This window comes from Podarcis filfolensis (assembly GCF_964270895.1).
Source record: "Podarcis filfolensis genome assembly, chromosome: 3".
NCBI lineage: Eukaryota > Metazoa > Chordata > Lepidosauria > Squamata > Lacertidae > Podarcis > Podarcis filfolensis.
The window spans coordinates 37718956-37734565 of record NC_139606.1 but is presented as its reverse complement, the minus strand read 5'-3'; the positions used below and the strand labels follow the sequence as shown (position 1 = coordinate 37734565).

General features: G+C 38.3%; 1 protein-coding gene across 1 annotated transcript in view; it reads left to right on the top strand.

The window, feature by feature from the left end:
* Positions 1-15345, top strand: part of LMBRD1 (LMBR1 domain containing 1) — a 45942-nt gene extending 30597 nt beyond the window's left edge. The window contains exons 10-16 of the mRNA XM_083607295.1: positions 2545-2609; positions 3990-4092; positions 4688-4792; positions 6922-7071; positions 8490-8568; positions 13742-13833; positions 13994-15345. Of these exons, the coding sequence (XP_083463421.1) occupies positions 2545-2609; positions 3990-4092; positions 4688-4792; positions 6922-7071; positions 8490-8568; positions 13742-13833; positions 13994-14113 (714 nt within the window). The 3' untranslated portion in view covers positions 14114-15345. The remainder of the gene's footprint in view (positions 1-2544; positions 2610-3989; positions 4093-4687; positions 4793-6921; positions 7072-8489; positions 8569-13741; positions 13834-13993) is intronic.
* Positions 15346-15610: the final 265 nt, after the last annotated feature.

The following is a 15610-nucleotide window of genomic DNA, read 5'->3' as shown; positions in this document are numbered from 1 at the left end:
GCCTGGTCTGTTAACTTTCTATACCATTTCCTTGTTGTGTAGAACTTAATTTCATAGTTCTCTTTGGCATGCCAACTACCAGCCAGATGGGCGGGGTATAAATAATAAAATTAGTATTATTATTACATTTGGTATTCACAGTTGCAATTATGCAGAAGCTGATCAAATGCAAACTTGAGCTTTAATGCACTGTTGTAATAGTAGTTTGGTTTTTTGAGCATTGGACGGTGTCTGTGTGTGCTTACTGGTTCCATGTGACTGTCTCAGTTTGTGGTAGCCATGTGTAGAGAAAGTGCACATAGTAGGGGCTTGTAAATTTTCATGGCACCTGTTAGCCTTTTCTGTTAAATGCCACATCCCCTTTTGTAATTTATTGCAATAAAATTGTGTATCTTGTTTGCAATTAGCTATTGGGAGCCACTTCACTCAAGGCTATCTTCCTGCAGGAAAAATAGAGGGTAGATGATAATTTGGGACACATACAAGTTACATTTGTGTAGGAAAGTTTTACAAAGTGACCTCCGGTTATCGTCGATACTGCCTATGCTGTTTTCCTTTTAATTGCATGATTTAAAATTGAACCAGCACACTGCTTGGAATGCACCATGATCTTAGTTAACATTCATTTTTTCACTGATAGGTAGCAAGTAAAAGCTAGTACAAATTGGGAAAAATGACATTTATTACTATGCTGCTGTAGTTCACGTAACACAAAATGCACGCATCCCAGAATATTCCTACAATAAACAAACACTTTGTCTTGGAGAGTGCCGGTCATTCTCTAGAGTTATAGATATTTGATCTGTGTGATTTCTCCCCCTCCCCCCATCTCAAAACAGATACTGTGACTTTTCGTTTGTGAACAGTTGAGAATAGCAGTGAACATATGGAGTTCTACATTTGGTATTTGCAGCTCATTAAGAGCTTCCACTGAAAATTTATCTTGAAAAAAGGTCTTACATTGTGCTCTCAATCTTAAAATGAATATATTTATCTTGTGGCTTCAATTGCTCAGAGAATATTGCTTTGGGAAAAAAAACCAAAAAAAACTTTTGCCAAGAAGCCAGGCAACACTTTTCAGTCTTTATTACATGCCATTATTTTACTGTGTAAGTGTGTAGGTTTGATGTCTTGTTGCTTTCCCACTCTTTCTATGTAGTTTCAGAAAAACACTTCTCTTAAGCAGATCTCCTCAGTGTGAAATTTCTTAAATTCAGTGGCCAGCTGAATTTCAGTGTGTGTGAACCTTTAGATATACAGAAGGGATATTTTAGCTACACTGCATCATTTTGATTTTTGCTTAAATGTTTGTCACTTTCACACGTATAGTGGTGGGGGTAATTTTCTAAAATCTTCTTGCTCATTCTGCATGGTACTGTGGGGTCTGCCATTGTGGAGACCATAGAACAGCGTAGCAAGTTCTTGAAAGCTGCTTGCGCAAGGGCTACGTGTGTGCTGTAATAATAATAAAAATTTATTATTTGTACCCCACCATCTGGCTGGGTTTCCCCAGCCACTCTAATGTGCTACAATTTAATGAGATGCATGTAAGAAATTGTATTGGGGATGCTTTCCTCATTGCAGTTTTTTTTTTTTTTAAGTATTCATCATTTTATAACATCTATTTTTAAATATCATTTTTGTATTGTCCTCTCTGATGGTACTTGAAAATGAACCCATGCAGTACAAGCCATGGGTGCCATTGAGAAAACGAGATTCAGTGACAGCTTAGAATTTACAAAGCATGAACAACTTAGGTCCAAGGTGCCTTAGAGACCACCTAAACACTTATATCCCAGCTCCAGATCGTCTGCAGCAGTGTCGTTGGTTGTTCCCCAAGTTGGTGGTGCTCATTTGACATCAACATGAAATAGAGGATTTAGTGTCCCCATTCCAGCTCTGTAGAATGCTCTGCCAGTAGAAATTAATCAGGCTCCTTCAATTTCACCCTTTAAACTTCTGCTGAAAACTATTCTGTTTCGCTAGGCTTATGCGGGCAATTCAGAATACATCTTTCCATAATACGTAGTTGATTGTGTCAGATTTCAAATTTTGTATGTGTTTTTATAATATGTGTACATAACTGTAAAGCAGTTTGCTATTTTTTACGCTATAGTGCAGGGATGTCCAACATGTCGATTGCGATCTATTGGTGATCCCTGCGAGGTTTTGGTAGATTGCGGTCGATCGCTGGCCCCCTTCTGGCCCCGCCCCCTCTCCCAGTGCCAGCCTCTATTGCTACAGAAGGGAAGCCGGAGTTTAGAAATGGAGGTTGTTATCTGGCCAGCAATTGTAAGATTAGTGGCTGCTTCTGTTCCTCCCTCCCTCAGAAGAGCTTTGCAAAAGTCCCCAACCCCAAAAAAACGGGGCATCTTCACTCCCCCAAAAAAGCTCAACAACTTTGACCACCTGAACCCCTAAAAAAAGGGGGCAGATCACTGCCAGATTTTAATTTTGAAAGTAGATCGCAGTCTGTCAGATGTTGGCTACCCCTGTTATAGTGATATATACTTATTTTTATTAAATCAAAAATTTGTCTTTTAGATTGTCTGGGGAATATTTTTTATCCTTGTGGCCCTGCTGTTTGTTATTTCACTCTTCTTGTCCAAGTAAGTTTATAGTGTGTTTTCTACATTTAAAAATGAGGCTGTGTGAAATTATATTACTTGCAAAGTAGAATTCACGCTAACCTTTCATGTGAATATGTTTCTTGTTTACCACCCCAAAATTGAGAGTGGGTATGAATCCAGTGGTTTAAATACAGAAGTGAACACAGTTTATTAAATATTACATCTCTCTTTTGGATTTTCCCTTATTGTAATGTGTTTCGCTCAAAGCAAGCACTTGCTGCATTGCATCTTTTAGTTCTTGATGATCATCATATACACTGAAGTAAAATATTGTGCAAAACTTGCTCGAACTGATCTTGAAAAACTAAAAGAAAAGAAGAATGCCTGTATACACTCTTAACTGAATAAAGATTTCTAGGGAACCATTCCTGATTTGCTTGCAATATGGAGATATTCAGGTAGTGAATATCTATAGGTAGGCAGCTGTTACCTATGAAAAGGTGACCTAGAATTTGCAGCAAATTCAGTTTTTAAAACAGATGTCAGTGGCATAATGTGCATAATTCTGCCTTGTCAAAAAATATATGGGCTGCTAGTCGAAGTGTGTGGGCTAGAATGGTTAATATGCTGCGACTAGATTTGAGCCTATGAAGAGAAGTCAGGGGGGCTATGAAATGGGAAAAAACTATTGTCTAGTTTATGGGTTCCTTAAAAGATATTTCCCCTGTGATTCTACACACTAATAAGGAATTGAGGTCTTGGGGCGGTGGTTGAAAGAATGGGAAGGGTCCTGGCAAAATGGCCAGAATTATTTTCAAAGTAATGTTTGTCCGTGGAGGCAGCCTTCAGTTATGTGCACATTAGCTAGAACTTCTTTACTTTGAATCTTCACCCCGATACAACTCAAGAGATGAAACAGGATTATTTCAGGTTGGTCTGGTAATATGAGTAAGTGTTGCAGAATGAATTATGACACTAAAGTTCGGACAGAGTACAGGCAGCTCCCCATTGGCATGCATTTGGCATGCCCTTGACCACTAGCACGCACACCCTTTGTAGTCCCAGAAGTGAGTGGGGTGGGAACAAGGGCAGAACGGGGTGGGGTGGGCTTACACAGACTACCGACGTGTGCGGTGCCTCAGAACACAACCCCCGTGCAGTGGCGTAGCGTGGGTTGTCAGCACCCGGGGCAAGGCAAGTAATTTGCGCCCCCTGACCCGTGGATTTTAGGTAGGGGCAGAGAGCTGCGAGTGCGAGCGCCCCCCCTAGATGTTGCGCCTGGTGCGGCCGGCCCCCCCCGCACCCCCCACGCTACGCCACTGCCCCCGTGCAAACAAGGAGTTTCCTGCACTCTGTATGTAGGGCTGGTGTTTTCAAAAATCAAGAAATAATCTCTTTTTTTTTTTGAAATTGCAACAGCTTGGACAAAGCACTGCACTCAGCTGGCATCGACACTGGATTTATAATCCTGGGAACAAATTTGACCAATCCATTGAATATGCTGTTACCCATTCTACAAACTGTGAGTAAAAGACAATGGAAGCTTGTAACGCCAATGGTAACTCTTCAGTGAATTCTCCAGTGAAACAAGGTTATTGTTTAAACAGAGGCAAATAGGTTCCTGCAGGCCATGGTTAATTTTGGCATTACATGTGAATTGGACCTTTGGGTTTTTGGTATGGGTATATTACTGGAATTGCCACTGGGCACATTTTGAATTTTGAGAGACTGCTGAGGATGCCAGTAAGAAAATGGCTGCCACAGAGGCATAACTCAAAATTTGAGGCGGATACCCGCACCAGCAACAGTGAACATTCCTCTGTACCATAATAATGCTCATTTCACATAAATTACTTTGAAAGTGCCTGCACATTTACTTCATAACTTTGCTCCCAGGATGATTAGACTTTTTTTTTTTTTTGTATAATGAAAGCACAGTGTCTCAGGTACCAGTGAAAGTCTTTACCCCTAGTGTATTAGATGTAATCTTGGGGCAAAATTCATTTAACCCTGGTATGGCCCCCCCTCAGATCTGTCATTTTATTATGGCAGGAATTGTGTTTTAAACTGGAAGAGTTTCATGAAATTTAAACTCTTATTTATTTTTTGTCTTCTAGGTCTTCCCCCTTGATTATATCCTCATCACTACTATCATCATGTACTTTATATTCACCTCAATGGCAGGAATTCGAAACATGGGAATATGGTTCTTCTGGATAAGGGTAAGTATACAGAGATTTATTTATTACAGTTGTATCCTACCCTTCTTTCAATAAACTCGGTGTGTTGCAGAAGTACTGCCACTTGAATAATGATTGTGTATATACATATACAATAGAGACATCATATGGAGAATGTAAAGAACTACAGGCAATGCCCATTTTGTACATGTTCAAACATGCAAGAATGTGCATGCGTGCATTGCCAGAATCCGGAAGTGGTTGGGAAAGGGGGCAGGGTCGGCTTACACGTGCTACATGGGGGGAGGGGGGGAGGAATGCAACCCCTGCACAAATTGGGGTTCCCTGTATGTATAATGTTTAATGTGTACAGTGTTTAAAACCAAATCTTCCAAATACATCTCCTCTCTCTCTGCATGCCCCATATACCCTCCCCAAATTAGCTGTGGAGGAGTGAGAGAAACCCCAGAACACATTTAGGGGATGAGCAGCGAAAAGGGAGGGAGAGAAGGCCCCATTGTGCACAGAACTACTTCATTGGATATTGCTCATTATATTCTTCCTTGTTGTGGATCTGATACAGAAAATTGTATTTTAACAGTTGATTGCCTTATTATGCTGTTAATCTTCTTGAGTGCCTCAGCCCAAATGCTCAGTACCTGCAGGCACTTCAACATGTTTAATTCTATTAAACATATACTTCATCTTAAACAAGGCATTTTTTAAAAAGAGAGGCTTGCTATAAAAGGAACTTTTAAAATCTAGTAATATGATTTTTAATTTTAAAAAATGCCCAATTTGAAAGTGATTTACTCTGTGCAAAAATGTAAGATAAAGTAAGTGTCTATATATAGATTGCTCTATTGTAGGCTTCCTGCTCCAGCATAGCAGTCACCAGCTCATATTCCTTCAGGGCCTCTCTGATTTTGATGCCCTAGCCTCATTTCTGCCCAGAGAGCTATTAGCACCATGCTGTTTCATTTTGATTGAAGCTCTGTGCCCACCTTAAGTCTGTAGAATGTGCTATTCTAATTCTGCTGGTGAAATGGACTAATGGGGGAATTTTGTTATATGGCAAAACTCTTAATTCATACTTTAAGGCTGCAATCATACACTGACTTACCTGGGAGTAAGTGCCGTCAAAATGAATGTGGCTTATTTCTGAGTATACATCTATAGAATTGCAGTGCAAGACCCCTTTCTACCACAACACTCCATTGTTGGGAAAGGATTGTGGTGTCCATTGCTAAGGCATTTGAGTGGGTTTGGCTAATGACATGTAAAAATTGTGTTTGCTCTTACAGTCCTACCACACAGTCACACGGTTCTCTTGTTCCTGCAGATGACTTCCATCAATTTTCCCTTGCTGCGCTTCTGTCTTGAACTCCCTCCCAAAACACCTGTGTGGAATTGTCCCTCTTCCCTCCCCACTTTCAATCATCTCTTGTAAAAATAAATAAAAGTGAGAAGTATTTGATGTAACTAGCCCCTTGATAGATTCCCCATCCACAATAACTTGAACTTTAGGTACTAGCATTTGCTTTCATTCCTCCCTTGCCATAGTTTTCTCTTGCCTCTCATCATTCTTTCTTTCCCCTGTTTCTCTCTGCTTGGCTGTTTTTAGATCGTAAACAGCAGTTGTTTAAACAATTTGACATTTCTTAAACTCCTCCACCCACTACAGTGTCAGCTGTAGTATTATTATTATTATTTCTTATGGTACAGCATTTGCTTTCTATGTTAAGGATCCCAAATTCAATTTGTGGCATCTTCAATTTTTTAAAAATGGAAAAAATTAGATAGGTAATGGAAAATGGAAAGGCCTTTGTTCCTGAGTCCTTGGAAAGCCATTGCTCGTCAGAATAGGCCAAACTAGGTTAGATGGACCAATAGCCTTAACACAGTGTAAAGGCAGCTTCCTCTGTTCTCCTATTGCACTACATAAAAAAGTAGGAATGATAATGATTAGTACAAGCTGAATGTGAAGCACCAAGTATCAAGAAAATTAGTATCAAGAAAATTAGTACTTCAGTAATAGAAATCCTGTTCTTAAAAAGTTTTGTAAGCTCTTTAAGTCTCGGAAAGGTGTCACAGAAATATTTTAAAATAAAAGACCAGGTCTGCCCAAGGCATAATGTTGGTGGAATTCATATTAATGTTTTTGCTTTTAGCTGTACAAGATCAGACGGGGGAGGACAAGGCCACAGGCGCTTCTCTTTCTCTGCATGATACTGCTGTTGATTGTTCTTCACACCAGCTACATGATATACAGCTTGGCCCCTCAGTATGTTATGTACGGAAGCCAAAAGTACCAATCTCTGGTAAGATTTGTTGTGTGTTGGGGGAAATGAGGTACATTTTGAAGTGGGAATAATACAGTGTTTTAGTAGGTCTTATATTCAGTCTATAGAAGAACTTACTTTCTCCCAAGCCCACATTCCCGTCATGTTCACACTTCTGTCTCAGTGACATCCACACTGGCTTGGTCATGTATACAGAATGGAAGAAGGCAGGACTCCCAGGGATCCCTGCACTCTTCCACTGCATCCTGAGATAGACGGATGACAGCAACAGTATTTTCACTGGTTAAAAAAAGTGATGCCAAAACACAAAGGACACATGCTGGAAGCTTGGGCTGAGTCTGGAACAGATTGAAGGAGCCATGGAACTGCTTCAGCACAGATCAAGCTCACAGCATCATTCAACTGGCTTCTAGCAGCTTCTAGCAGCACAGTTAATTGAGTTGAGCTGGGGCCATGCTGAACCTATGCCATGACAACTATGTATTGGACATTGCACGGTAGTAGTGTATATTATTTGCTTGTTTTATTTTAATTGGTTTCTGTAGTAAAGCAACTCACATTCTGTTCCAATAAATGCTGTGGCCTGAGCCACAATATATTTATCTCTTTCCCAATCTGTTAGTCTCCAGATGGTGTTAGACTTCAACTCCCATCATCCCTGACCATTGACCGTGATAGTTGGGGCTGATGGGGATCTGTAGACCTAAACATCTGGTGGTCACCAGGTTGGGCAAGTCTGGAATACTACTTTTGCAATAATTTTGCATAGTTTGTTCTTTTTCTATATGCAGCATGTTTTGCTGCTAACACTGGTAGTTGTATTCATCAATTTAGTCAGTTGCAATTTCACAAGGTTTTGCCTGTGCACTTTCAAGAGTATCTTTGCAATCATAAGGGCTAGGAACTTGCAGTATTTGCTTTTGTTTAGCTTCAGCAACATAATACGGCGTTCTGCTCTTGAATGGAACTGTGGCATTCACACAGCTCTCTTTTGCCCTGGTCTAAAATATATTAGCATTCCAGGGACAGTAAGAATCCTGATTAGTTAATTAAAGCAGATACTTGTCTTGATTGACAGGACAGTTGATTTTAGAAATGTTTGGTTATTTTAAGTTGGCATTTTATATTAATGTTGTCTTTTTGTTGCTTTACGGGCACCCTCTTTGGACAGACCTTGCCTGAAATTGTGTGATGATTCTTGTGTTTCTGTCTTAATTAATAAATAACTTACAGATTGCTTTACAAAACTTTTAATAACATTAACAATTTGAAATTTAGTTGTGGTTCTTCTGATAGTAAATGAAACCCAAATACCCCATTCACAAGCAAAACTAAGGAAAGAATTATTGTAGCCTGTTGTGCCAAAACAAAATAAATCATGTATCTGTAGTATTCATATTATAACTGTTTAATGAAATAATCTTCTCTCCACACAGAGTAATATGACAGTGGATGGACACTTGACAAATGTGACAACGTGGGTGCCTAAAGTTTGTGATGCAGATGCCCCTGCAAGTAAGACAACTTTGGATTCTACTCCCAACACATTGTTAAAGTACCTTAAATATACTTCTATCAGAACCACTGAAATTTAACTTAGCAACATTGAATACCTATTTGAAGGTCTTCCACAGACTTTAATGTACTGTATTTTTCTGTCTACAAGACAATGTTTCCTCCCCATTTTTTAAGTCAAAAATTGGAGGTTGTCTTGTACATGGATTTATACGGTAAGTCTTGGGTGAGCTGGCAGCTCCTGAGTCACTGAGTGCCGAGAAGCTGGCTGGAGAGGCGAGGTGGTACCAAGGTGAGGAGGGAGCTCAGCCATCATGACTTAGTAGCCTTTGATAGTCCTGGGCACCATACAGTTGTCTAAACACATTTTAATTGTTCTCCTGTATTGGGGATGGTGAACCTTTGACCCTCAAGCTCCAGCCACCATGGTCAACCATTTGGGATTGTGAGAGCTGAAGTTTAGTAATACCTGAAGGACCACAGTTTCATTACTGTTCCATATGCTTGATAATTTTATCTTTAATAGTGCTTTCCACTAGTTTGAGACATTAAGTTAACTTGCGTGAAATTTCATGCACCCCCATGCTACTTTGGCTGCTCTCTAGTCCTCTGGTACTAAGGCTGATCTTGAGGACAAATTGATATTTGTTGTTGAAAAATGAGCAATTTCATTTTGGAGTGCTTGAGATGTTTTAGGTGGACCCCATTCTTTTTTTCTATATGAGGCATTGCAATGAATTGGTGGCTTTCCTTTCTAAGCTGAATCTTTGACCAGCTAAGTTTCTAAAAGCCATGTTTTTATTCAAATGAGTGAAAAAGTGATGAGAACTATTTCATCTATGCGCTGCATTTCTGGTTTCTTACTCATTCTACCTGCTGGGCCGCAGTATGCTCTTTTAATCTGGTCCCACCCCTTGTCACCTTCCACTCCAGTTCGCTTCTGCTCTGAAGTGTATTTTCTACATCTTTAAACATTAGCAGAACTTGAAGACTAAAAAATATGGAATAACGACTCTTTGGCATCTTTATCCTTAGCTAACAATCTGTAAAATTAATTGCTAAAATTAGACACTTAACACTTGCATATTTTTTTCAAATGATTTTTATTGAATTTGACAGAGCAGCTATCCCAAGTACAGACAGAAAGCCAAAAAGAAAAAGAAAAAAAGATAATCTCCCACCGCACAATAAAATCCCCTAACACTGGTATATTTATGACATAGAAGAACTTGTGCTTCTACCAGAAATATGTGTTGTCAGTTTCAGAGTCATTCAATAATAAATTGCAAATTGATAGTTTTCTCTCCTTTTTGCTCTCAGACTATTTTGTTAGTCAGTGGATGAAAGATGGAAAAGAAGACATTTAGGCTGGGCCTCTCTCCTGAAGTTTTGGGAAATTATAGGTTAAAGAACGTCCATTTCTCTGTTTAAAGATTAGTAGACTTTGATCCACAGTATCTGAGAATTGCAGCTAACAAATCCTCTATACCTTAATACACTTCACATTATGGAATCTTCATACATTAACTGTTTCTGCATTTAGGAGAGCATTTATCTTTGCTCATTTTAATGTACTGCCTTTTGCACTGTTAAGTTGGCAATTCAACATGATCCTGGTTAATGAACAGTTTTGTTTTTGTGGAGCTGGAGCAATAGATTCTGTTGATCATATTCCTCTGCACTGTAACTTATATAGTGAGTGTATATAGTACAGTTTATGAAGAACTCTTCCAGGAAAATCTCCCAAAGAGCCTGTATTGTTCTGCTTAAGGGATGCTTACTTTTGTATTGCTGGTAGGGTTGCAAAAACTTTTCTCATTCAGTGCCGATCAGGAGAAATTTACTGCTAGCTGCTGCTACTGCTTCTTCAGAGAGAGAAGTATATTTATATGCATCTGTTTTTACAAGCTGTATTTTTAATTTGTGTACTTAATTTTCTTGGTGTGTGTGACCATAATAAACAATTCAATTCAGGACGTGAATTGTATTGCATAATGCCTGGCAAATATTATTGCCGCTCTAGAGAAGTAACAAAGACATTGTAACTGTAGAGCTAAGGTACTGAACGAGTGTCATGTTTCATTATGATATTTCATGAAGGTCAAACAGGTCCAAAATTTCTACTATAATTTGTTTAGTCAGATTACTGTAGAGAGCCATCTGTAGGTCTGTTTGTTACTCTTTAATTCAGGTGAGCAGCTGGAGGGGTTGCAGATGGTGCTAAAAATGTGCTGTCCTGATCTACTAATTAAATGTTTTATTTCCTTTTCTCACATTGGCCATAGTGGCTGACAACGTAGGAAACCTTTTTCACAGACCAGTTAGATCTATGCCTATATTTTGGTTTTGTCTTTTCTAGATTTCTTTTATTTTTAAAATCACTTGTCTTTCACCTTTCAACTCTCAAAATGGCTCTCAGTTTGTCTTGCAAACCAAATAATACAATACAATACAATATACACAATAAACAATACGATACAATAGGAAAGAAATGGGGAGCATTACAAAATAGAGCAAAACCAAACCTATTTTGCAGGCAAGAATCTAATGCTGCTCAAAGGCCTGGCAAAACAAAAAGGTTTAACTGCTCACCTAAATCTCTCTCATATATACACAAATACATACACACATGTATGCCAACTGAACATCCCTTGGGCTGGAATTCCACAACCAGGGTGCTGCAACCAAGAAGGCCTGGTCAGTTTACTATGTTAGTCATCCCTCAAAAATTCTGTAGCGAGAACGTTTGGGTGTTATTTTTATGCTTGCATTTGATGAAATAGTTGTGAGATGTTCATGAAAGGACCACTATGCCAGAAATCTTTGTTTGATGAGGCTCCGCTTACCACAAAGATACTGAAAGTATCCTGGGAAATGGAGTAATGAGGTCTTGTGGGGCTAGCTGGTTTAGGAGCCCAGCACGTTCATTGACCAGACACAAAAAAATTGCAGATCTCCCTCTTCACTTGGGGGTGGGGAATGACAGCATAAGGCTAGCTGACACAACTGCCGAGTGTAAGGTGTTTAAAATTTACTCTGTTATGGAAATTTGCAATTCAGGAGAACTTGATTCTCCCTAATCTAAATGGGCACTTGTTCTAAGTAGCATTGCCAAGAATAGGAGTTAGTGAACTGCTTGGGGATACCCAATCTGTTCTCTAGAACTAATTGCAGCGTTGAATTAGATCTAATTGGGAAAATGTCCACTTTGTAGTGATTGCTACACTAAATCACTCTTCTGCCTAATACTGCTCGTTACATAGAAATCATTGGAAAGCTTGAAATGTTTTGAATAACATACTATATGTGAATGGTATTAGTCTTGCAGTCTAAGATCTGTGTTGGAGAAATACCAGTCTTTCTTACATTAAGCCTTCTGTTAAGAGCCTCACTTTTCTGTGGTGTGTTTCAGTATGTGAAAAGTAAGTGACAGCTCATCTAGAACAGTCTTTTTCAGCATGTTTCCACCATGTATTAATGAAATTATGCTGTGCCATATCTTTCTGACTTAGCTCCTATATATGAACTTCTGCATTTCAGGACAGTACTGTAACTCCTAAATGCTGTTTTGAATGTTGCCTATCTGGTATTCTACATCTGATTTTAAAATACGCTTCTGAAAGAAGAGACCCTAACAACTTTCAGGCATGGTTCATACCAATGTAAAGCATTCCGTATTCCTTGCGAAAGCCTCCTTAACAGATTTCTTTTCTGGATTCGTCTTCTTTCACTGAGACTTCAAAGCCAGATGTGTCAAACGATCATTCCTACATATTTGCTCCTGTAGTTCAAAGTCATCAAGTCTCCAGAGAAACTTTTTCTGGAAAACACATCCCCACCTTCCTCTGCAGATATTGCTGGGATTCCTGGCTTGGTAGACATAGGGTTTTGCTCTCCACTGCGTCAGCATAGTCTGAGAAGCACATCTGTACTTTGACCTAGTTTCACAGAATCTTCTTCAACAGCAGTTCAGGTTGTCTTATTATAAGTCCTCTTCTTGTTCAGGTCTACTAAATAGTACTTTGCAAAATATCCTAGTAGTAAATATGTTGTGGTGAGTTTAAGGGAAACCTCTGCAATGTTGAGATGCAAAGTAGGCAAAAACGAGAAATAAATTCTCAAGTTAATTTTTTCTTGTTTTCCATGACAAATCCTGCTCTCTTACTCCCCCCCCCCCCATCTGCACCCATTATGACCCTGAACATTGCCCAGCAGCTTTGGAAACCAGTTTGGGTGCATATTAGTTTAATACAAACCATGTTGGAGTAATGCTGAAGGATGGTTAACGTAGAAGACAGGTAGTCAATGTGATGCCTTCCAGATATTCTTAGACTCTAGGCTCCATCAGCTCCAGCCAGCATGCCTAATGATCGGAGATGGAGGAAGTTGTAGCTTAACAATAGCTTGGGGTCTGAAATCATGTTGGTGTGTTAAAAATGGGAGCCCCCACAAGTTCATTTATAGCACAGTTTGTTATTTTTCTTCCCATATAATGGCTTAATTGGGAACAAGTGTGTATGTGTAAACTTCATTTGAAAGCCATTGTAAGAAAATATGCATATCTTTAATTTGTAAGTAAAGGAAGGAAGCAGAAGAAAGTAGAACACTTGGTAGGTGTCACTTGGTTCTGCTGATTGTACCCTTTAATTTAGGAAGGTAGTAGAGATGAGCACCGCAACCCCAGAGTCGATCACAACTGGACCTAATGATCAGGGGTCCCTTTACCTTTTTAAAAAACCAAATCTTGCTTGTGAGATGTAGCTGGGCCTTATTGTAATCTCCTAGCAATGTCCAATAAAAAAAATCCAGAACACTTTTCATAGGAAGGGGCGAGTTTTATTCAATTTTCATATTCACTTCAAATACAAGAGTGCAAGAGTCCATATGAGGTTTTGAAAAATGTAAATGCATTCTAAGATTTTGATCAAACAAAACTGTCTGTATTGGTATAAAATATGAACATTGATTTTTCTTTGAAATAAAAAAAAATGTCTTAGTACTTAATAAATTTATGTGATAGTGGTACCTTCAATTTTAAAGTAACTGTCTTTTATTTTTAAGAGAACCCATGCATGTTTTAGCAGTTGTGACTTTTTAAAGCAGTGTATTCACTAAAATTAATAACATTTTTTTGCCACACACTTTTAAGTTTTATTCTTTTCTTTTCTTCCAGATGAATGCACTGTTACTCGGACTTACCTGTTCCTTCACCAGTTTTGGTTCTTCAGTGCTGCATATTACTTTGGCAATTGGGCGTTCATTGCAGTAAGTAAACTTATTTGGAGGTCATTATAAATCCAACTGAACCTTTTAACATAATTGCAATTATCATATCATTTGATACACAGCAATGTGGCCTGACTCTAAATCTGTTACTCCCTTGAACTGATCACCAATAATGCATTATACTGATTTAAATTCACAGGTTTTCTTAATTGGATTAATTGTGTCATGCTGCAAAGGGAAAAAATCTGTTATTGAAGGTGAAGTGGATGAAGATGATTCAGATATAAGTGATGACGAGCCATCCCTCTATTATGGTTGACAGCCCATAAGTTCTGAAGGTTAAAGCATGCAATTTAAAACTGTGAAAATGCCACCATTGGACTTCACTCTCGGAAAAGTTCACATATTTGCCAATGTGGAAAATGAAATCTTTAAGTATACTATTGTATTATAGTTAAGCTAATATGTACATATATAGTCACAAAGGAGCTAATTTTATGAAGGAATGATTAAACAGTACTATAATTTTTTTCCAATATGCACTCTGCGGTCATTATGTTAGTTGCCTTTTTGCTGCTCTTGAGTTTTAAATTACTTTATGCCTGATTCAATTTGACAGTGCTGAAAAGTTAATATAATCAAATTGATAAATGCTTCTTACAGGAACGCCAAGTTTAAAGTGCAGTGCTTTTTGATTGTACAATTAATATTTAGAACACACTAAATATTTTACACAACAGCAGCTGTAATCATCATTGTCAAATGTTGGGTTATTGCTGATTTCGGTGAGAGGCCAAATAATAATCATAATCATAAGAACAGGATGTAGTGAGATGGGGAGCAGCACCTGGGCTTCCATTTCCCTCCTTTGTCTCCTGCAGAATTATCTAGTAGAATACAAGTGCCCTGGGAGAGCCTCGTCTTATTAAAACATTGGTTTTTCTGTAACCCAGTTATGAAGAATGGGATTGTAACAGGGTTAACGAAATTCCACATTCAAATGAATGTGGGATCTCCAGGTTTAGCTCTTACTATGCACAGTGATACTGACAGGTGAAAGAGGATCAATGTTTCTCTCAATCTTGCTATTCATGGCAGGGGTGGGCTGGAGACAGCAGTATTATCTTGATGAATATATCCAGATGTTTCTCTGTAAAAGCGGAGAGAGGCAAAACTTTATTCTTTCTCCATGGTCTAAACTTAACAGTATATGAATTTTAAAATAAGTTGAAAAATTAAACACCTAAGTTAGTTACTATTATTTGCTATGCCCTAACTTAAATATTTTGATGGAGTTTTTTTTAATTAATAACTGTTGAAATTTGTATCCCTTGCCATTTTGTTCAGTTATACCTAAATGCAATGCATAAACATTTAAAATCATGCAAAGACTTTTTCCTGTATCATTTTGTAAAATAAACTAATCAGGATCTTACTGACATGTATCTTTTCCATATTTTTGTAACCTAAACGTTATTACAAAATAAGTAATCTTTACTGTTCCTTGACTTAGCTGCCATTCATTAAATGATTGCAGTTAAACAAGCCAAATATTTGTGAATTAGTTTTCCTGGCTGCAGCACTTTTCTATATTGGCTCAGTGAATATTTTGTGAAATATTTAATGCTGATCATTGTTTCAATATTTGACATTAAGATGTTTTGGTTTAACCCCGGTTAGTACTTATATTGCCAGTTAATAGAAGTGTTGTTTTCTGTTCTCAAAACAGTGGCTTACAAGAAAGCAAAATGCTGAGTTTAGCATGCTTTTGGAGAAATCACAGCCTCTTTAATTTCCTGTCTTATCACAGTATAGT